The 23,169-nt window shown below is 55.4% G+C and overlaps 1 protein-coding gene across 1 annotated transcript; it reads left to right on the plus strand.

Moving 5' to 3' along the window:
• The first annotated feature begins 1,008 nt into the window (after positions 1–1,008).
• On the plus strand, positions 1,009–15,114 carry RAB11B (RAB11B, member RAS oncogene family). The gene is made up of 5 exons (XM_004059927.5): positions 1,009–1,282; positions 10,669–10,864; positions 12,748–12,941; positions 13,147–13,227; positions 14,094–15,114. The coding sequence occupies exons 1-5, from the start codon at positions 1,243–1,245 to the stop codon at positions 14,237–14,239; spliced, it is 657 nt and encodes a 218-aa protein (XP_004059975.1). The 5' UTR covers positions 1,009–1,242; the 3' UTR covers positions 14,240–15,114.
• The last annotated feature ends 8,055 nt before the right edge of the window (positions 15,115–23,169 follow it).

Consider the following 23,169-nt stretch of genomic DNA (forward strand, 5'->3'; position numbering starts at 1 on the left):
CATTGCACTTCAGCCTGGGCAACAACAGCAAAACTCCGTCTCAAAAAAAAAAAAAAACTGTCATAATTATTATTTCACTGGGTACATGTGTATCAAAACACACGCTGTACACCCTAAACATATAAAACAAACACATACTGTAATGTCAGGTGGTGATAGGATTTATCACTACCTGACAATACAGCAGTATGTGTTTTATTTTCTATATTACCTATTTTTATATTTTACCTATGTGGTAAAATATAGGACAAAGAGGGGTAGTGGTAGGAGGTCCTGTTGGAGAGCATTGGTGTCCAGTAAGGATTTAAAAGTATTTATTTAACAAAGAATAGCAGAAAGTGGACGGTTGATTCACACTTGGTGCAATCTCGGCTCACTGCAACCTCCACCTCCCGGGTTCAAGCGATTCCCCTGCCTCAACCTCCTGAGTAGCTGGGTTTACAGGCACCAGCCACCACGCCCGACTAATTTTTGTATTTTTAGTAGAAACGGGGTTTCACCATGTTGGTCAGGCTGGTCTCGAACTCCTGACCTCGTGATCCGCCGGCCTCGGCCTCCCAAAGTCCTGGAATTACAGGCGTGAGCCACCGCGCCTGGCTGATCTGGTTATTTTCAAAAGATTCCATGAGACGGGTTTCTTCAGTTTACAGAGGAGGAAACTGAGGCACAGAAGGATAACCCAATGAGTCCCAATATAGAGATGGAAACTGCAACCGAGAAAGGGGACCCAGCGCTGAGGTCCCCGGAAATGGTCATTTATGGGCTTGGGGGGCGACCCGGGCAGCGCGCGCTGACCTATGCCGTCATCGGGACGTTAAGCATCGTAGCATTACCTGGACGTAGCCCCATTTCTCTTCCCGGACAGGTCCTCTGATAGTCGGGTAGGTTCTCAATCAAGCCTCTCATTAGTTAGTTGGTCTGTCAATCCATTTCATTCCTGCATTCTTCCGCCCCGCCCTCTTGAGCTCGCCCCTGATAGGCTGGCTCGTCCGTCACTTCAAAAAGGTCCGCATTCCTTCCGCCTTTCTCCAAGACACCGAGGGCGAGGAGGGTGGATACCAAGCGGCGCCCACCCTCAGAGCACTACTTCCATCTCTGATTGGCTCCGCTGGGTGCCCGTCGCTACTCCACTCGCCGCTGATAGGCCATTCAACCGCCGCTCTGCGCGGCGCCGGCTCCGCCCCCGTCGGGTGTTTGTGGTGGGGCTGCGGAGTCGCCGATCCCGCCGGAAGCGCCAGGACAATGGGGACCCGGGACGACGAGTATGACTACCTATTCAAAGGTGCGGCCGGTGGGGCACAGACGGGCGAGGTCGTGGCGGCGAGGCGGCGGGCAGACAGGCCAAGGCCGCGCTCCAGGCCGCTGGGCCCAGGCTGGAGCCCGGGGCTTGGGGCCCGGCGGGTCAGGCCGCCGGGAAGGCCGGGGCCGACCGGGCAGCATCAGCTTCGGGCTAGGATGCGCGGCTATACGGAGCCGGAGGCCCGGAGAGACCTGGGGGACCTAGGACGCGCCGGGGCGGGGCCGGGGCCTAGAGGGGGTGGGGCCCGGAGCGGTGGGAGAGGCTGTTAGGGCGGGGCCTCTGCAGGGGGTGGAGCCTTCCCAAGATTTGGCGGGCTGGGCTGAGCTGAAAGCGTGATTCGGGATGGGGGGGCGGGGTTTTTAGGGGCGGGGCTAAGGCGTGATGGGCGTGACCAATAGGTGGGTTGGGCCTGGGCAAATGGAGGCGGGGCTCTCACGAGGCTTGTCCTGATTGGGGCAGCGTGTTTGGGGGTGGGGCCCGGGAGAGGCGGGGCCGGCAATGGGGGCTGGGCCGAGATGAGGGCCTGGGGGTGAGGTGTGTGGTGGTGGGAGCCTTGGATTGGGGTGCAAAGCTGGGATTGAGTGGAAAGGCACCCGTGTGTGCAGCAAGAATTCCATCTCTTCACTCAGAACACTCAACAGCGCTAAGCCAGTACCTGCACTTTTCTGAGCACTTTACCCGAATTAACTAAAATCGTCACTGCAGCCCTTTGAGGTTGATACTAACCAGCCTCTCTTTTTACACGTTGGGAAACTGAGGCCCAGAGTGACAAAGACGCAGTTTATAAGTGTTGGAACCCGATTGAGCCCAGGCCACCTGTAGGCCTTACCACTTAGGAAGCGTGTCTTAGGGGGCTTGTGGCCAGCATCTGGGACTTGGGGTTGTTGGACCAACTTCTTCCAACACGTGCGCACTGATGGCCGGGGCCCCAGCCAGCCTGCTGGAGGGTCTTCCCCGCCCGAGGGACTGAAGGGGCTCTAGGAGCATCAAATAAGGCCCAGGTAGATCAGGCAGCCATTGCCCGTTTAGCGACAGCTGGAGGAAGCCAGAGTCCCTTGTTTCTCAGCTGAGCCTTCTGTGCCCAGCTACACTTTGGCCTAGTGGTCTGCCCTGGTTGCTGGGCTCCCTGGCTAACAATGGCAGCCCTTGAGGGCTAACCCCTGGATCCAAGGTGCCTTCACCCTGAGGCCTGCTCTATGAGGGCCTGCGTCGCACATCAGCTGTTGGTATCCTCACCTCGCTGAGCCGTTCCTCCGAGTGTGCTCTATGGCTTGCACCAGGCCTAGCTGGGCCTTGTGTCTGGTCTCATCCAGCGTCTTCTGATTGTGGGGAATGGGGCAGAGGTCTCCCCACCTGGGCTGTCCGTGTGGCGAAAGCCTTCCGAGGAGAGGGAGAGGAAGTGCCTCTGCAAGGGCCTAGAGTCGTCCTGCGGCACTGAGGGCTCTGGCAGCTGCACACAGGTTGATAATGTCACTGGTGGGTGAGGCTCTGTGGTCGGCAGGTGCCCGGCCCAAGGTCTCGCCCTCGTGGCAGGAGGAAGCTTTGGAAGGGTTTTGGAGACTGGGATTCTAAGGGGCCGTCTGGAGACAGGGGGACTAAACTTTGGGTCCTGCTGATCGGGTGCCATCTCCACTCAGCCCACCGTGAGGCAGCTGCTCCCAGGTCCTGGCTGGACACCCACCCAGACGTGGCACTGCCAGGGCAGGGGTGCTGCTCCCCACATGCCCCATCCAGGTTTCTGTGGTTATCCCCTGCTTGTTATTTTCGCCCTTTTGCTGTGTTAAATGACCCAGCTCTGAGTGTTTGCTCAAGTCATGGTTTTGCCCTTTGGATTATTTCCTTGAAGTGCGTTCCCAGCAGAACAGTTACTGGGTCAGGAGCAGTGGAGAGGCTGTGTGGTTCCCGGGACTCGTCTGCAGAGACTGCTTCCTGGAAACACTGATCTAGCTTCTGCGGCATCTGGCATTTGGCGGGCAGGCGGTGTGGGGTTGGGGGGGCGGTGCCTGCCCTGCTGCCCTCCCGACACTGGCCTCCTTTTACTGAGTCTAGCAGGTGCCCTGCTGACCTTCTCAAGCTAGTTGGTAGCAAAAATCTAACCCACAAGTTCAGCGTTTCCCAAACTGGTCATCTGCCGTCTCACCTTCACAGCTGTGCCTCATCAGAGGACCTCCTCTATTCTCTTTCAATATTTTTCTTTTTCTTTTCTTTTCTTTTTTTTTTTTTTTGAGACAGAATTTTACTCTAGTCACCCAGCCTGGAGTGCAGTGGCGCAATCTCGGCTCACTGCAACCTCTGCCTGCCGGGTTCAAACGATTCTCCTGCCTCAGCCTCCCGAGTAGCTGGGATTACAAGCACCCACCACACCCGGCTAATTTTTGTATTTTAGTAGATACGGGGTTTCACCATGTTGGCCAGCTGATCTTGAACTCCTGACCTCAGGTGATCCACCTGTCTCGGCCTCCCAAAGTGCTGGGATTACAGGCATGAGCCACCGTGCCTGGCCCCTGCCTTTTATTTATTTATTTTTTTTGGTGGACACATCACGCACTGGCTCCCTTGACTTCAGCAGCCGAGGCCAGCAGATCCCCCGGGTGATGCCCCGTGTGCCGTTTGTTTTCCTCCGTGAATGTTCTTTCCCTCCCCCGGGAATGACACTGTTGATTTGTACCTAATTATAGAGCCTCACATTTATCCTCCTAACATTTTCTCCTTTAGCCACGGGCCATTTTCATAGCCTGCCACTAATTGCCGTGGGACCCCAGATTTCTTTTCTGATGGACTCGGTACTCCATGGTTGCAGCTGTGTCCCCAAGGGCCACTGAGGTCCTCTCAGAGCCCTTCCCCTACCCTAGAGGCCCTGGCCAATCAGGGCTCACCTGGCCCTGGAGGACATGGGTCGTGGGGGAAACGGGCTGCAGCTGCCCCAGGCCCTGTCCTCTGGGTCTTGTCCACCCCTCCCCTGCCCAAGGACAAGGTGGCCCCTGTCCCCAGGGAACGGGCCTGCCTGGTGCTTCCCTTTCTGTGCTGAGGCTCCTGAGGCAGCTCCCAGCCCTCAAGCCTGGGCAGACCTCACAGTGGGCCTGCTGTTCCAGTTGCTGTTTGGGGACCCAAACATACCATCTTCCCCATTTAGAATGGGGGTCCTTCCAGTGCCCTGGCTCTGTACACCTCCCCATAGAAGAGCTGAGACAAGAGTGGCCCCCAGTGCCGGTCCCTGGGGCCTAGGATGCTTAGGACCAGCTTCCAGGGGAGGGATGGGGCACTGCTTGGCTCCACCAGGCTCTGCCAGAATGGGGGCACCATTCCCCTGAAGGGTCTCTCAGTCTGCATGAGCATTAGGTTCTGGGCCCCCAGGGCCACCACACTGTCATGGGGCAGGCCAGGGCACCTAGGACTTCTCAGAGGTGCCAGTTCTTTGTTTTTGCCAACTGGGCTTGCCTGCTCTGTCAGCCAAGTGGCATGTCTGGGGTAGGGGGGTCGCTTCCCAGCCAGTGAAGCCACCAACTTCTGTGGAAATGCTCGGAGCTGTGTCCTCAAGGGCTCTTTATTTCCCCAAGACAACAGATTGCTTGTGTCCTGGACAATGACGTTTTCATTCCCAGCCTGCATCCTGGACCAGCCCCGCCACTGCCCCGCTGGCCACCTCTCTGCATCGGGCACCCAGTGCCAGGGACTGGCTGGGCAGCTCAGCCTCTTTGCCATTCACCTGTTTTGTCACCCAGGCTGGAGTGCAGTGGCTTAATGTGAGCTCACTGCAACCTCCGCCTGCCGGGTTCAAATGATTCTCCTGCCTCAGCCTCCTGAGTAGCTGGGATTACAGGTGCCTACCACCACGCCCACCTATTTTTTGTATTTTTAGTAGAGATGGGGTTTCACCGTGTTGACAGGCTGGTCTCGAACTCCTGAGCTCAAGTGATCCACCCGCCTTGGCCTCCCAAAATGCTGGGATTACAGGCGTGAGCCACTGCACCTGGCCTGTCATTGATCTGTTCAGTGGCCGTTTGGCCTTTGCTCTGACTTGGTCACTCTGGGTTGAGTGTCCCCAGCTGTTCAGGGAGAATGATAATATTTACATCTGTCCCTGGGGCAGCCCTGAGAATGTGGACAGCTGAGGCCTGCAAAGCACTGGGGACCCAGCCTGGCCAAGGTGCTTGAGGGCAAAACTGATGGGGCTGGGTGCCATGGCTCACGCCTGGAATCCTAGTACTTTGGAAGGCCGAGGTGGGTGAATCACTTGAAGTCAGGAGTTCGAGACAGCCTGGCCAACATGGCAAAACCCCACCTCTACTAAAAATACAAAAATTATCTGGGCGTCGCGGTGCACGCCTATAATCCCGGCTACTCGGGAGGCTGAGGCAGGAGGATCTCTTGAACTCAGGAGGCAGAGATTACAGTGAGCTGAGATTGTGTCAGTGCACTCCAGCCTGGGCGAGGGAGATTCCATCTCAATACAAACAAACAAAAACAAACAAACTGATGGGGCTGAGGAGCCACTAAGGCTGTACAGCTGGGGCAAGGCTGGAATGGTGTGAAGGTGTCGGGAATGCCTGGGCAGGGCCCGAGTTTCCTGTCTTATTTCCTGAGGACGTGAGAACTGAGCAGACCTCCCTGGCCTTGGCCAGGCTCCCGTAGCTGCCGTGGAAAGGAGGTTAAGGTTGGTGGTGTAGATGGGGGCCCTCACAGTGAGTCCATCTTGGCCCCCAGTGGCCTGGGAGCCGATTCTCATCCCTACTGGCTTGGTTGGGAGGTGCTGGGACACACGCCTACATTCACTCCACCTCTTTCCATCTTTCTTTTTTTTTTTTTTTTTTTGAGATGGAGTCTCGCTGTGTCGCCCAGCTTGGAGTGCAGTGGCACGATCCCGGCTCACTGCAACCTCCGCCTCCCGGGTTCAAATGATTCTCTTGCCTCAGCCTCCACCACCACACCCAGCTAATTTTTGTATTTTTCATAGAGACGGGGTTTCACCATGTTAGTCAGGTTGGTCTCGAACTCATGACCTCAAATGATCCGCCTGCCTCGGCCTCCCCAAGTGCTGGGATTACAGGCATGAGCCACTGTACCTGGCCATCTTTCTGTCTTTCTCTGAAGTCCACTTGGTAGCCCTGTGCGGGGCACCCATGGTGACGTGAGAGAATGCCAGCCCCATTGTCTTAGGTCTTGCACGCCAGGCCAAGCAGTGGTCTTTGGGGAGAGGAGAGGTCTGAGCCGAGGGGTCTTGAAGGATGAGTAGGAGTTTGCTGGCCGCCCCAGGGGGACAGGCTGCCCTATGTGGTGGGAGCTGGGGTGCCCAGAGCCTCAATGCCCACCCCATAAGGCAGAACCACGACTCCCGAGCCACGTGCTGGGGTTTGGGGTAGGACAGTGAGTGTGGCAGTGAGTTGCGAAGGAAGAACTTGGACTGTGGATGCAGAAGACCTGGGTTCAAATCCTGCCTGGCTCACTTCCCAGGTGGTGGCTCCAGACAAGTCACTTGGGGAGCACCGTTGGGAGGTGAGGGCGAGCCCACAAACATGCATAGCCTCAGGGTCCTGCTCTGCCCCGCACCCCGTTCCCCATCCAAGCCTCAGTTTCCTCATCTGTAAAAATGGGCTACAGGAGGCTTCTGCGAAGTAACGCACATCAAGACCTTTGTTAGCACAAGCTCATCGAATATTCTTCTTGTTCTTGTGATTCTTGGCTCCCAAGCAGCCAACCAGAGCGGGTACCAGGTGGGGTTGTAGGGGCTGCCTGATCCTGCCCTCCTCACCTGTGGCCCAAGGGTGGTGACCTGGCATCCTCTAGGTACGGGGCAGGGGGCATGCGTGGGAGGCTCTGCCAGCCTTTTTGGCATTTTGTTTGTTCACTTGACAGACATTTTCTTGGGTGTTTATTGTGTGCCAAGCACTGTGCCAGGACCTGATTCCTGCCCTTGGGGCAGACTGGCAAAAGATAAATGCCACCTGACAGGTGAGAGAGTGGCAAGAGTGACGGAGGAAGAGCTGGGTCTGGGAGCAGGGTAATTCGGAGAGTAGAGTTTTAGTAGCATAGCAGGGAGGGCCTTCTTGGCCAAGTGGCATTTAAGGGGCCACACGAAGGGGATGAGGGAGGGAGCCAGGTGGGTGCCTGGAGAAGAGCGTTTCTGGCAGCAGGAGCAACCCGTGCAAAGGCCCTGAGGCAGGATCGCACCTGGCGTGTTGGGGGAACAGCATGGAGGCCTGTGTGGCTAGAGCAGAGTGAGCCAGGGGGCGGGAGGGAGGAGGGGAGGGCCCTGTGGGCAGCGGGGAGGACTGTGGCTTTTCCCCTGCGGGAGGTGGGGGCCACGGAGGGTTGTCTGCAGAGGAGGGAGGGAGGTGCCCCGGCTTGGCACTCACGGGCGCCCTCTGGTGGCTGCTGCAGGAGGACAGCGTTTTGGTTGGTGATGAGTGTGAACACGGACCGCACAGACAATACCTTCCAGGGTCTGAGAGTCTGGAATGGAATCGCCCAGGGAGACATGGTGGGGTGCACCCCTCATCCTCCCTTCTCTTGGATCTGTTTCGGATGTGCTGAAGGATTGATTCTGAGATGCGAGAGAAAGGAAGGAGTCGAGAATGACTCCAGGTTTCTGGCGTGAGTGCCTGGTAGGACCAAGCCAAAGTTAACCAAGATAAGGAGGGTAGGTGAGCGGTGGGTGAGCAGGCTTAGGGAGTGATCGGGAGCTTGGCTCTGCTCTTCTGGGTATGAGGGGCCTGGGGCCCCTGAGGAGACATGAAGGAGACAATGGGCACGCCAGTCTGGGCTTCTAGGGAGAGAGGTATATAGGAGTTACCAGCCCATGGCTGGTATTTACAGCCATGAGCCTGGATGGGGTCACCTGGGGACTGGGTGTGGACAGAGATGCCTGTCCTGAGGCTCCCTGAGGTTCGAAGGTAGAGTGGGAGACTGAGTGGGAGTGACTGTGAGGAGAGGAGTCGGGGTGTGGAGCCCCTGCAGGCAGGGAAGGAGGGAGAGCTGGCTGGGTGCCTGCTGCACAGGCCCGGGGGAGTGGGGGTAGCTGAGGCTGACGCTGACTGTGGGGGCGAAAGCATGCTTGGTTTGAGTTCTAGGACTGGGGGACAGGAGGTGGAGTGAGTGAGTGTAGACGATACCTTCCAGTGCCCGAGGCAGGAAGTTGGGTCAGGAGAGAATGTTTTCTAGAGGGAAAATTCCAAACGTGTAGGTACAGCCCCACAGTGTGGCCAGGGGAAGGGCAGAGGAGGGCTGCCTGGTGGGCTCCAGGGCCTGCTCCCTCAATGTAGCAGGGGTCCCGGGTGGGGCCAGCAGACCTCTGGGTCAGCCAGGGCTCAGCCTGGCTGCCAGCACCTCCCCGAGCTCAGGAGGAACAGCCATACCCATCTCTTCCCGGACAAGGAAGCCTCATCCTCAGTGGATGCCCCCTAACTCCTTGGGACCAGGGATGACCAAGCCACTGAGCCAACCCACCCTCAGGTGCCAGGGCCCAAGGCCCACACTTGGGGGTCCACGGGGCTTCTGGCTGGGGCGTCTGTTTGGCTGTATTCAAGTGCACACACACACACTGATCTTCCCCACGTGGTATGTTCTGGGTCTGGGGACAGCTCACCCAGACCCCACCCCAGAGCCTGGGGCGGCTGGGCCCATAGGGACAGTGCTTCCATGGCTGGGACAGGAAACAGTTTACAAGGCAGCTCACCCCTGGCCTGACCAGCAGGCACCTGCTCTGCTCAGGGAACGTGTTCCTGATGCTCCTTGGCCAGCATGAGAGGCCTGCTGCACACCCCGTGTCGGCTGGGCTCGGGCCCCCGTCCCTGGGTGCTGTTGCCCACAAACCCTCATCTCTGTTCTGTCCACGCTGCGCTGACTCCTTTCTGGGCCAGGGTTTGCATCTTGGCAAGCTGCTCTGCTGTGCACCCACCTCCTGGGACAATGCATACCTGTGTTGGAGCCTTGTGAGGAGCTGTGCACACACGTGGACTGCCACACGGACTGCCCCTTGAATGAGGACTTAGCCTTGGCTGGAGCTCCCTGCAGCTCAGCAGGGGACCTGACCCTGGGGACAGGGGTGGTGGGAGGTGGCTGCAGGCTCTTTCCTCCAGGCTGCGTCCTCAGGGCACATTCCTGTTCCCCACTCAGCCATCTGTGCTGAAGCTGGATGTGGGTTTGCTGCACCAGGAGAGGTGGGGGTTGAGGTGGGAGTAGCTCCTCGTGTCTTGTCATTTACATACCTGGAGCAGTGACCCTTCCCACACCCTGACCAGAAACCACAACAACCGTGGCAGCTGCCTACTCGTGTCCCTTCCTGTGCGATGCCTGCTCTTTTCGTGGGGGGGAGACAGAATCTCTGTTGCCCAGGCTGGAGTGCAGTGATTCGATCTCGGCTCATCGCAGCCTCCACCTCCTGGGCTCAAGCGATTCTCCTGCCTCAGCCTCCTGAGTAGCTGGGGCTACAGTAGCCACCACGCCCGGCTAATTATTATTATTATTATTTTTTTTTTTTGAGATGGAGTCTCGCTCTGTCACCCAGGCTGGAGTACGGTGGCGCGATCTCGGCTCACTGCAAGCTCTGCCTCCCGGATTCACGCCATTCTCCTGCCTCAGCCTCCCAAGTAGCTGGGACTACAGGCGCCCGCTACCACACCCAGCTAATTTTATTGTATTTTTAGTGGAGATGGGGTTTCACCATGTTAGCCAGGATGGTCTCGATCTCCTGACCTCGTGATCCACCCGCCTCGGCCTCCCAAAGTGCTGGGATTACAGGTGTGAGCTACCGCGCCTGGGTAATTTTTGTATTTTTTATAGAGACGGGATTTCACCATGTTGGCCAGGCTGGTCTTGAACTCCCGACCTCAAGTGATCCGCCCGGCTTGGCCTCTCAAAGCATTGAGATTACAGGCGGGAGCCACCGTGCCTGGCCATGCCTGCTCTTACTTCTTCCTCCTGTGACTGCCTTCCTGTTCACATATTTGGAAAAAGTAGTCCAGAGGTGAAGTGACTTGCCCAAGGTCACCCCGCTCAGGAGCCTTCTCAAGCCGTGTCTGGCTGCCCAGCCACCAGGCTGCAGGTGGAGGCTCAGGGTTGATGGATCTCGAGCTGCTCTGCCTGCCTGGCTGCCTGGGTCCCCTTGCCCCAGCTGGGACAGCCCTGCTCTGAGGACCAGACACAGGCAGGTGTTGTGCTATCCACAGTGGCTGTTTCTGGAAGGCAGGAGCCTCCCTTCACTTCTGCACCACTTAGCACAGTGCCTGCAGGCTCTGGGCTCCAGGCATCTCCCGACTCCTCCATACCGTTGGCAGCCGCGTTGGTGCAGCACCCAGGGAACCGGCGGGAAGGTTGTGGGGGCGGTCGTGGGTGGAGTGTGGGGATTCACAGAACCTCGCCTTCCCGCCCAGTGGTGCTCATCGGGGACTCAGGCGTGGGCAAGAGCAACCTGCTGTCGCGCTTCACCCGCAACGAGTTCAACCTGGAGAGCAAGAGCACCATCGGCGTGGAGTTCGCCACCCGCAGCATCCAGGTGGACGGCAAGACCATCAAGGCGCAGATCTGGGACACCGCTGGCCAGGAGCGCTACCGCGCCATCACCTCTGCGTGCGTGTCGGCAGCCTGGGCAGGGACGCTGAGATTCGGGGGCGTGGGCTTGCAGCGCGTGGGCTTGGAAGGATGTGTAGGAGTTGGGCAGGAGAAGGGGAGAGTGTGCTCCCAAGAGCAGGGGGTGAGGCTGGAAGAACACTTTAGCCATGCGCCGTGGGACCCTCAGGCTGACCAGCGCCCAGCCTTGGCCACACCAGGGTATCTCTGGGTACCAAGTGCAGTGAGGACCTGGCTGAGGCCACTCCACCTTGCCGCTGCCCCTGCCCAGCCAGCATCCCAGCCTTCCTCCTCCCTCAGCTTCCCTCCTCACTGGTGCCCACACCTGGTCCCACACGCCTCCTGTCCTCCCACCTGGGCCTGGCCCCCATTCCCTGCAAAGGCTTCCCAGCCATCAGGACCCACTCAGCTGCCTTTTTCTGGACCCCTCCCAAGCCCCCCGGCCATTCCCACCACCGTCTTGAGATCCTCTGGGCTCCTTCCCATCTCCTTCATCCCTCAGGTACATCTGTCTCTCTGTCACCTCCTCTTTTTTTTTTTTTTTGAGATGGAGTTTCACTCTTGTCGCCCAGGCTGGAGTGCAATGGCGCAATCTCGGCTCACTGCAACCTCCGCCTCCTGGGTTCAAGGGATTCTCCTGCCTCAGCCTCCCAAGTAGCTGGGATTATAGGCACGTGCCGCCATACCAGGCTAATTTTGTATTTTTAGTAGAGATGGGGTTTCTCCACATTGGTCAGGCTGGTCTCAAACTCCCGACCTCAGGTGATCCACCCTCTCGGCCTCCCAAAGTGCTGAGATTACAGGTGGCGTGAGCCACTGTGCCTGGCTGCCGCCTCCTCTTTTTTGGAGACAGACAGGGTGTTGCTCTGTCGCCCAGGCTGGAGTGCAGTGCCACAATTGCAGCTCACTGCCCCCTTGACCTCCCAGGCTCAAGCGATTCTCCTGCCTCAGTCTCCTGAGTAGCTGGGGCTACAGGCGTGTGCCACCATGCCTGGCTAATTTAATTAATTAATTTATTTATTTTTTAGTTTTAGTTTTTGAGACAGAGTCTTGCTCTGTCGCCCAGGCTGGAGTGCAGTGGCGCAGTCTCAGCTCACTGCAAGCTCTGCCTCCCAGGTTCACGCCATTCTACTGCCTCACCCTCCCGAGCAGCTGGGACTACAGGCGCCCACCACCATGCCTGGCTAATTTTTTGTATTTTTAGTAGAGATGGGGTTTCACCGCATTAGCCAGGATGGTCTTGATCTCCTGACCTCATGATCTGCCCGCCTCGGCCTCCCAAAGTGCTGGGATTACAGGCGTGAGCCACCATGCCCGGCCTATTTATTTATTTTTTTGAGATAGAGTCTCACTCTGTCATCCAGACTGAAGTGCAGTGTCACAATCTCGGCTCACTGCAACCTCCGCCCCCCGCCCCCAGGGTTCAAGCAATTCTCCTGCCTTAGCCTCCCGAGTAGCTGGGATTACAGGCGCCTGCCACCACGCCTGGCTAATTTTTGTATTTTTAGTAGAGATGGGGTTTCACCATCTTGGCCAGGCTGATCTTGAATTCCTGACCTCGTGATCCATCTGCCTCGGCTTCCCAAAGTGCTGGGATTACAGGCATGAGCCACCATGCCCCTTCTTCCCTTTTTTTGATGACCTCACGGTATCTTCTATTTCCAGCTCCCAAACTCCCTCCTCAGACCCCCACATTTCAGAGCTGGATCCAGGGAGCAGCGCTGGGGCATCCAGACACACACCCTTCCCTTGAGGCCACAATGACTGCCCCTTGGCTCGGCCCTGGATGACCCACCCTGGGCGTGACGTGTGCTATTATCCTGTGAGGCCGCCGCTGCCCATGGTCGTCCTCCAGAGAGGCTCATGGGCCCCTGACCCCGCAGGTACTACCGTGGCGCAGTGGGCGCCCTGCTGGTGTACGACATCGCCAAGCACCTGACCTATGAGAACGTGGAGCGCTGGCTGAAGGAGCTGCGGGACCACGCAGACAGCAACATCGTCATCATGCTGGTGGGCAACAAGAGTGACCTGCGCCACCTGCGGGCTGTGCCCACTGACGAGGCCCGCGCCTTCGCAGGTGAGCGGACGGAGACGCAGGCATCAGAGAGGTGTCTGGAAGGCAGGAGGCCCCTCACAGTGTTGGGGCCCCGGCCACAGCCCTGGCTTCCCTTCCCTGAGGAGTGGCCTTGGGATGGGCCAGGTGGGTGGGCGGGGTCCCTGAGAGCATGTGGGAGCCTGTCACCCTGCCTCCCCACTCACCTAGGCAGTATTCTTTGTTCCAGAAAAGAACAACTTGTCCTTCATCGAGACCTCAGCCTTGGATTCCACTAACGTAGAGGAAGCATTCAAGAACATCCTCACAGGTGGCCGGGGACCAGATGGGTGTGGGTAGGGCACCAGCCAGGCAGGGTGGAACATGGCCTCTGAACCTTCGCTTGTTTTGTTCGTTTGCTTGTTTTTTTCTTTTTGTTTTTTTCTTTTTTTTGTCGGGGCAGGATGGAGTCTTGCTCTTTGCCCAGGCTGGAGTGCGGTGGCTCGATCTCAGCTTACTGCAACGTCCGCCTTCCAGGTTCAGGCAATTCTCCTGCCTCAGCCTCCCGAGTAGCTGGGATTACAGGTGCCTGCCACCACACCCACTACTTTTTGTAATTTTTAGTAGAGACAGGATTTCACAATGTTGGCCAGGTTGATCTCCAACTCCTGGGCTCAAGTGATCCTCCTGCCTCAGCCTCCCAAAGTGCTGGGATTACAGGCGTGAGCCACCGCACCTGGCCTGTTTGATTTTTTTCCACCACCACCCCTAACCTTTGCTTGTTAAACCTGCCGGTCCACCTGGACACTTCACAGGGTCAGACCAGGTCTAGCCCTTGCTGGCACTGGGGACACAGAGACCCCCTGGCCCCAGTTCCTGGGGATGGGCCCTGCCTTAACTCTTGGCGCTGCGGGGAGGCAGGTAGCCTCAGGGACCTGGAGCCTTTTGGCTTCTGGGAGTTTACCTCTGAAGGAGGAGGGCGCTTCTGATCTTAGGGAGCGAGAGGCCGGGGCTGGCTGTGACCAGATGTGGGTCCTGCCCTGGCTGGGTGCGCAGCCCCTGTCCTTGTTACCCCTGATGTGATGGGGGCGCTGTGGGGGTCTGGAGAGGGGCTCTGGAGTCCTGCAGGGAGGGTTCCCCCTCGGCAGGCAGGGCACGTGCTGGCTCACTCCATGTCCCCCTGTACCCCCTTTGCAGAGATCTACCGCATCGTGTCACAGAAACAGATCGCAGACCGCGCTGCCCACGACGAGTCCCCGGGGAACAACGTAGTGGACATCAGCGTGCCGCCCACCACGGACGGACAGAAGCCCAACAAGCTGCAGTGCTGCCAGAACCTGTGACCCCTGCGCCTCCGCCCAGCGTGCGTGCACGTCCTCCGCCCGCCCCCGCCACGGTGTCCTCCGGCCCCTCCCTGCTGTCCCTCTGTGGCCGGCTCGTTCCAGCCCTCCCAGTGAGCTCTGCACGGCCGGGCCGGGGCCCAGGAAGGACAGGAGCCAGTGCTACCCCGTCCTGCCCGGGGAAAAGCTAGAAGCCCCGGTTTGCTGCACCCATGAAACTCGGGTCCCCACAGCGTCTTGGCGGGGTGGGGAGGGCGGCAGGATGGACGGGGCTGGCCAGAGGCGAGGAGGACGGGCAGACGGCGCCGCCTTCTCCCCTTTTCCTTGGCCGACTCTAGGGAGCGATTGCCTTCCTCCCTCTGTGACCGGGTGGCCCAGCCAGCCCGTCGTCCCCACCCAGAACCGTGCTCTGGGCCAAAGCCCGAAGAACCAGGCAGCGGGGGCCGGGGCAGGCGGACCCCCCGGGCTCTCAGCGCCCACCCGCTCCTCCGCGCACAGCAGCTCGCACAGGCCTCCCACCTCTGCCTGTTGATCGATGCAGGGAGAAGCCCGTCCCCCCCCTCCCCTCTCCCCTCCCCTCTCCTGCACGCAACGCGCCCTCTCGGCCCTCCCTGTCCCCCTCCTCTGTCTCGTCTCCCCATCTGGTCTGGAACCTGTTTGCAAGTGAAGCAATATCTCCGTGTTTTGTATATACAACCGCTCTTGTAGCCTTTGGTTTTTGTTAATGTAGAGAAACACAGATTCTTTATACACTTTGTAAGATTTATGCCAAACCCCAGCTCTCGATCTCTTCTTCTCCCTGTGGCCCCTGCACTGTTGCCCCGTCCCCGTCACCCCGCCCGTTACTGAAATGTATAATCTGACTTCCTGTACAGAAACCTGCCGCTGCGCCTCTGTCTTCTTTCTTTTCCGCCAGGCGCCAGCTCCTGGGCTGAGGCCCCTCTCGCTGCACGTTCCCCAATGCAGGCCAGACCCCCCGTCTCCCCGGCCCACCCCACAGGAAGCGAGAGGACCCCAGCACCTGCCAAGGGCAGCGTGGAAGTCAGCCAGCGCAGTTGGGGTGGGCCCTGGTCAAGCTGCCCCTGTGGCAGGGAGGGAGGGAAGGCTGCCACTTGTCCTTGACTTTAAACTCCTGGGTCCTAGGACCCCAGGCCTGCGGGCGTCCCCTGGTGGGGATGGGAGCCAAGCGCAGTGGCCAGGGTTCATCACTTTGTCTCCTGCCAGGGCCTCCCCTCCCCTGGGGTCCTGACGAGGGTGACTTGCCCAGTGGATGTTGGTGATGCCAGCTGTCTCCACCCTAAACTGACACCTGAGGAGGGCCCAGTGGGGAAATGCCAGGGACAGCAAAATGTGTGGCATGGAGTTCCTCTTCCCAGGATCCAGCGTCTCCCTCCACCTCACCCCTGCAGTGACCTTGGGACCAGTGTGAGCTGCCAGCAGCTGTCCAAAAGCTCCAGCCTCTAGCTGAAGAGGCCACCCACACCCTGAAGACCCTGGGGACCCATGAGAGAGGACAGCACCATTCCCTCTTGATTCTAGACTGGCTGCCCTGCCTGGAGGGATAGGGGATCGCAGACACCTTTTCCCAGAAGAGCTCCAGGTCGCTGGGAGCTGTTTAGACACAGGAGTTGGAATGAGCCAAGGTGTGCGCTTCAGGCCCAGGGAGCAGCCTGGCACAGAGCTAACTGGCAGAATTGGAGGCACCTGGGCACCCTGGGCTCCAAAGCCCATTCACAGAGACCCCCGGGACATGGATTCCCCTGGGTTTGGGCAGGGCAGGTCATGTGGTGGACAGAGGCATTGGGTGCTAAGCAAGAAAGCACCTTGAGTTTTCTGTTTGTTTTGAGACAGAGCCTTGCTCTGTCACCCAGGCTGGAGTGCAGTAGCGCGATCTTGGCTCACTGCAACCTCCACCTCCCAGGTTCAAGGGATTCTCCTGCCTCAGCCTCTGGAGTAGCTGGGATTACAGGCACATGCGACCACACCCAGCTTATTTTTGTATTTTTAGTAGAGATAGAGTTTTGCCATGTTGCCCAGGCTGGTCTCGAACTCCTGACCTCAGATGGTCTACCCGCCTCCACCTCCCAACGTGCTGGGATTACAGGCATGCGCTACTGTGACTGGCCTTAGCACCTTGAATTTCAAGCAGTCAAAAGATCAACGAATATTTCTAGAGCCTCCACTATCTGCTAGGCCTGAGATGGGGACTGACTGACATACTCTATGTCCCTTTAAGAGTCAGAAGCCAGCAATGCCAGTTTACTCTGATTTCAGTGATTTAATAAGCACGTCCTGCTCACTCTGCCAGACTCTGTTCTTAAATCTTTTATTATTATGGTAACATACACATAACATAAAACTTAACTTTTTTTGGCCAGGCGCGGTGGCTCACGCCTGTAATCCCAGCACTTTGGGAGGCCAAGGTGGGTGGATCACGAGGTCAGGAGATTGAGACCATCCTGACTAACATGGTGAAACCCCGTCTCTACTAAAAATACAAAAAAAAATTAGCCAGGCATGGTAGCGGGCGCCTGTAGTTCCAGCTACTCGGGAGGCTGAGGCGGGAGAATGGCATGAACCCGGGAGGCGGAGCTAGCAGTGAGCCGAGACCGTGCCACTGCACTCCAGCCTGGGCGACAGAGTGAGACTCCGTCTCAAAAAAAAAAACTTTTTTTTTTTGTTTAAGTCAGGGTCTCGCTCTGTCGCCCAGGCTGGAGTGCAGTGGCATGATCTCAGTACAACCTCCAACTCCCAGGCTCAAGCCGTCCTCCCACCGCAGCCTCCCATGTAGCTGGAACCACAGGCACACGCCACAACGCCTGGCTAATTTTTGTATTTTTTGTAGAGGCAGGGGTCTCACTGTGTTGCCCAGGCTGGTCTCGAACTCCTGGGCCCAAGAAATCCACCCACCTCAGCCTGTCAAGATGTTGGGATTACAGGCTTGAGCCACCGTGCCTGGCCCATATGGCAATTCTACGTTTACTTTTCTTAGGGACCGTGTTAAATCTTTCACACATCATTATTTGTTATTTGCAACAACCCAACGAGGTGGGCATAATATACCGGCCCCTTTTACAGAAGTTAAGTGATTCCCCTAAGGTCTCACAATTAGTAAGATGCAGACAGGTTTCAAACTCAGAACTGTGTGTAACCGCTAAGTTATGAGGCTTCTCCGAGCATTTATTGAGTACCAGCTATGAGCCAGAAAACTCTAAGAAGTGGATAAAATGCCCAGATAAAAGGCTGGGAAGACAGCCGGGCACAGTGGTGTGACCTGTAGTCCCAGCTACTCTGGGTCTGAGACAGGAGAATTTCTTTTTTCTTTTCTTTTTTTTTTTTCTTTTTTTTGAGATGGAGTCTCGCTCTGTCGCCCAGGCTGGAGTGCAGTGGCTTGATCTCGGCTCACTGCAACCTCCCCCTCGCCTCCTGAGTTTAAGCAATTCTCCTGCTTCAGCCTCCTAAGTAGTTGGGATTACAGGCACATGCCACCACACCCGGCTGATTTTTTTTGGTTTTTTTTTTTGGTAGAGATGGGGTTTCACCGTGTTAGCCAGGATGGTCTCTATCTCCTGACTTTGTGATCCGCCCACCTTGGGCTCCCAAAGTCCTGGGATTACAGGCGTGAGCCACCGCACCCGGGCAACAGGAGGATTTCAAGTAGAAACTGCCAATGAAAAAAGAGAGAGAGAGAAGGATCACTTGAACCCAGGAGTTACAGTCCAACCTGGGCAACACAGCAAGACCCAGTCTCTAAAAAAATAATAAAGAAGGGCTGAGAGCATGGCTTACGTCTGTAATTACAGTACTTCGGGAGACCAAGGCGGGCAGATTGCATGAGCCCAGGAATGCGAGACCAGCCTGGGCAACATGATGAAACCACGTTTCTACAAAAAATACAAAAATTAGCCAAGCATGGTGGCACGCACCTACTTAGGAGGAGGAGATGGGAAGATCAGGGAGGTAGAGGGTGCAGTGAGCTGTGATCACACCACTGCACTCCAGCATGGGCAACAGAGGGAGACACTGTCACAGTGAATGAATGAATGAATGGAGACTGGGAAGAAGTATACCAACTTCTAAAAAATGTTTTATGGGGTGGGTGCAGTGGCTCATGCCTGTAACCCCAGCACTTTGGGATGCCGACGCAGGCAGATCATTTGAGGTCAGGAGTTCGAGACCAGCCTGGCCAACATGGCAAAACCCCATCTCTAAAAAAAATACAAAAATTAGCTGGGCATGGTGGCAGGTGCCTGTAATCCCAGCTACTCCAGGGGCTGGAGCAGGAGGATCACTTGAACCTGGGAGGTGGAGGTTGGAGTGAGCAGAGATAGTACCACTGCACTCCAGCATGGGCAACTGAGTGAGACCCTGTCTCAAAAAAAAAAAAAAAACCATCTAAAGGTTTGATTAGAGTCAGGATTGGATTGAGCGCTGCCTAACTAGTGTCGTGTACATACATTAGAAGACACATTACATTAATGTTTCCCTCTTGTGGCATTAGCAGCTGCTAATGAGCATTACCAAGCTTCATAATCCATTAGCGGTTACAAAATGGTGATATGCAAATTGTATTCCTTCTCTTATTTCTGGAATACTTTTTTCTTCCTTTTTTTTGAGATGGAGTCTCGCTCTGTCGCCAGGCTGGAGTGCAGTGGCGAGATCTCGGCTCACTGCAACCTCTGCCTCCCAGGTTCAAGCAATTCTCCTGTCTCAGCCTCCCGAGTAGCTGGGACTACAGGTACACACCACCGTGCCCGGCTAATTTTTGTATATTTATTATAGATGGGGTTTCACCATATTGGTTAGGCTGGTCTTGAACTCCTGACCTCAAGTAATCCACCCACCTCAGCCTCCCAAAGTGCTAGGATCAGGAATTCGACACCATCCTGGCCAACATGATGAAACCCCGTGTCTACTAAAAATGCAAATTCTAGACGGGCATGGTGGCACGCGACTGTAATCCAGCTACTCAGGAGGCTGAAGCAGGAGAATTGCTTGAACCTGGGGGCGGAAGTTGCAGTGAGCCAAGAGCGTTCCATTGCACTCCAGCCTGGGCGATAGAGTGAAACTCCATCTCAAAAATAAATAAATAAATACATACATACATACATACATAAATGAAATTATCTGCCAGGCACAGTGGCTCACGCCTGTAATCCTACCACTTTGTGAGGCCGAGGCAGGAGGATCGCTTGAGCCCAGGAGCTCAAAACTAGCTTGGGCCTCATAGCAAGCCCCGTCTCTATTTATTATTTAAAAATTAAGGCCAGGCACAGTGGCTCACGTCTTTAATCCCAGCATTTTGGGAGGCCTAGGCAGGTGGATCATGAGGTCAGGAGTTTGAGACCAGCCTGGCCAATACGGTGAAACTCCGTCTCTACTAAAAATACAAAAAAACTAGCTGGGCATGGTGGCGTGCACCTGTAGTCCCAGCTACTTAGGAGGCGGAGGCAGGAGAATCGCTTGAACCCAGGAGACAGAGGTTGCAGTAAGCCAAGATTGCACCACTGCACTCTAGCCTGGGCAATAGAGGGAGACTCCATCTCAAAATAAAATAAAATAAAAAATTGGCTGCGCGCGGTGGCTCAGGCTTGTAATCCCAGGACGTTGGGAGGCCGAGGTGGGCAGATCACGAGGTCAGGAGATCGAGACCATCCTGGCTAACATGGTGAAACCCCGTTTCTACTAAAAAATACAAAGAATCAGCCGGGTGGGGCGGCGGGCACCTGTAGTCCCAGCTACTCGGGAGGCTGAGGCAGGAGAATAGCGTGAACCCGGCAGGCGGAGGTTGCAGTGAGCCGAGATCACGCCACTGCACTCCAGCTGGGCGACAGAGCGAGACTCCGTCTCTAAATAAATAAATAAATAAATAAATAAATAAATAAAAAAAATATCATTCGCCACTAAAATGAACCAGGGCTCTTCGGAAAAATGGTTGAGTCCAGGCCTGGGGCAGGCAAAAGACAAGACAAGTCAGCCTGGAAGAGTTTGTTGAGCCAGTTAGTAAGGAAATGCTCCAAGATGGAATTAGAAAAATCACCATTTGGGGCCGGGCGCGGTGGCTCACGCCTGTTATCCCAGCACTTTGGGAGGCCAAGGAGGGCGGATCACGAGGTCAGGAGATCGAGACCATCCTGGCTAACACGGTGAAATCCCATCTCCACTAAAAAAAAAAAATACAAAAAATTAGCTGGGCGTGGTGGCGGGCGCCTGTAGTCCCAGCTACTCGGGGGGGGCTGAGGCAGGAGAATGGCGTGAACCCCGGAGGCGGAGCTTACAGTGAGCCGAGATCGCGCCACTGCACTCCAGCCTGGGCGACAGAGCAACGCTCCGTCTCAAAAAAGAAAATCACCATTTGGTTGCCATTAAGGTAATAACTGACTCAGGCAAGGGTCATCAATTGATATTAAGCTCTTGGAAACGGAATGTGTTGAGGAACAGGCTATTTAATTACTTTCGAAATATCTCCCCAGAAAGCACTTATTAACAAAGTGTAAAGCCAGGTGCCGTGGCTCATGCCTGAGGTTAGGAATTTAAGACTAGCCTGGCCAACATGGCGAAACCCCATCTCTACTAAAAATACACAAATTAGCTGGACGTGGTGGTGCGGGCCTGTAATCACAACTACTCAGGAGGCTGAGGCAGGAAAATCACTTGAACCGGTGGCGGAGGTTGCAGTGAGCCGAGAGGGCGCCACTGCACTCCAGTCTGGGCCACAGAATGAGACTCCATCGCCAAAAAAAAAAAAAAAAAAAAAAAAAAAATTTGTCAGGCGTGGTGGCTCCTGCCTGCAATCCCAGCACTTTGGGAGGCGGAAGTGGGCAGATCACTTGAAGTCAGGCGTTTAAGACCAGCCTGACCAACATAGTGAAACCTGCCTCTACTAAAAACACAAAAATTAGCTGGGCGTGGTAGTGCATGCCTGTAATCCCAGCTACTTGGGAGGTGAGCCAGGAGAGAATCCCTTGAACCTGGAAGGCAGAGGTTGCAGTGAGCTGAGACCACACCATTGCACTCCAGCCTGGGTGACAGAGTGAGACTCTGTCTCAAAAAAAAAAAAAAATTAAAATTAAATAAAATATTAAAAAATAACAACAACAACAACAAAACACCACAGTGTAACATACTAACTCACACTGGAGAAACTGGCAGACACCATTTGAACCAAGTTAGCACAATCGATAGTGGACAAAATCAGCATTGTATGCATCCTGAAAACACAATGTCACGTCTGTTTCCTGCCACAAATGCAAAATCATGAGAAAGTATTAGACAAATAGCAATGGAAGGACTTCCTGCAAAATTACTAGCCTGGAATTTTTGAAAAATATTGATGTCATGGAGAGAAGGTAAGATTGATAAAATGTTCCAGAAAGAGAGACTAAATTAGAGTCGTTAACAACAAAATACAATGCTTGATCCTGGGATGGATTTGGGATTTTTTGTTTTTTGACACAGGATCTTGCTCTGTTGCCCAGGCTGGAATGCAGTGGTGAGGTAATGGCTCACTGCAGCCCAGAACTCCTGGGCTCAATTGATCCTCTCACTTCAGCCTCCCAAGTAGCTGGGACCACAGGAGGATGCCACCACAACTGGCTAATATTTTTATTTTATTTTGTAGAAATGGGGTCTCACTGTGCTGCCCAGACTGATTTCAGACTCCTAGACCCAAGAGACCTTCCTGCCTTGGGCTCCCAAAGAGCTGGGATTGCAGACATGACTCACTGTGCCTGGCCTGGACTTTGGATTTTTAAAGGACTTTATTGGAAACTTTTTTTTTCTTTTTTTTGAGACAGAGTCTGGCTGTGTTGCCCAGGTTAGAGTGCAGTGGCAAGATCTCCGCTCACTGCAACCTCCACCTTGCAGATTCAAGCAATTCTCCTGCCTCAGCCTCCTGAGTAGCTGGAATTACAGGTGCCCACAACAAAACCCAGCTAATTATTTGTATTTTTAGTACAGACAGGGTTTCACCATGTTGGCCAGGCTGGTCTCGAACTCCTGATGTCAAATGATCCAAGTGCTGGGATTACAGGCATGAGTCACTGCACCTGGCTCTGGGAATTACATGATAATATTAGATGAACATTAATTTTCTGATTTTGAAGGTTATACTGTGATTATGTGCAAAAGTGTGCTTATACTAAGTGAACATATAGTGCAGTATTTTTTTAAAAATTGATCTGTCTTAGAGATGGGGGTGGGTGAGTTTACTATGTTGCCCAGACTGGCCTCGAACTCCTGGGCTCAAGTGATCCTCTTGCCTCAGCCTCCAGAGCAGCTGGGACTACAGGCCTGGGCCACCACGCTTGGCTAACTTTTATTTTATTTTATTTTATTTTATTATTTATTTATTTATTTATTTATTTATTTATTTATTTGAGACAGAGTCTCGCTCTGTCGCCCAGGCTGGAGTGCAGTGGCGCGATGTCGGCTCACTGCAAGCTCTGCCTCCCGGGTTCATGCCATTCTTCTGCCTCAGCCTCCCGAGTAGCTGGGACTACAGGCGCCCGCCACCACGCCTGGCTAATTTTTTTGTATTTTTAGTAGAGACGGGGTTTCACCGTGTTAGCCAGGATGGTCTGGATCTCCTGACCTCGTGATCCGCCCGCCTCGGCTTCCCAAAGTGCTAGGATTACAGGCGTGAGCCACCGCGCCCATCCTTTTAAATTTTTTGTAGAGACGGGATCTCACCATGTTGCCCAGGCTGTTCCCCAACATCTGGCCTCAAGCGATCCTTCCGTCTCGGCCTCCCAAAGTGCTCCGATTACAGGCGTGAGCCACTGCACCCGGCCAGTCTCAAAAAAAAAAAAAAAAAAAAAAATTGAATTCTGCAGAGGTTTTATTTATTAGAGGACGCTGGCCGTCTACAGGTGGCGCAGCAGCACACCTCGTGCCTGGGGCGGGGCTGGGGCGGGGCTGGGGCGGGGCCAGTT

Source organism: Gorilla gorilla, chromosome 20 (genome assembly GCF_029281585.2).
Source record: "Gorilla gorilla gorilla isolate KB3781 chromosome 20, NHGRI_mGorGor1-v2.1_pri, whole genome shotgun sequence".
In the NCBI taxonomy this organism is placed as follows: domain Eukaryota; kingdom Metazoa; phylum Chordata; class Mammalia; order Primates; family Hominidae; genus Gorilla; species Gorilla gorilla.

Bases quoted from the DNA above. Each gene is read 5' to 3' on its own strand.
- RAB11B (XM_004059927.5), top strand. From the start codon at position 1,243: ATGGGGACCCGGGACGACGAGTATGACTACCTATTCAAAG. The intron at 10,865-12,747 runs GTGCGTGTCGGC...CTGACCCCGCAG, and splicing joins TACCGCGCCATCACCTCTGC to GTACTACCGTGGCGCAGTGG. The intron at 12,942-13,146 runs GTGAGCGGACGG...TCTTTGTTCCAG, and splicing joins CGAGGCCCGCGCCTTCGCAG to AAAAGAACAACTTGTCCTTC.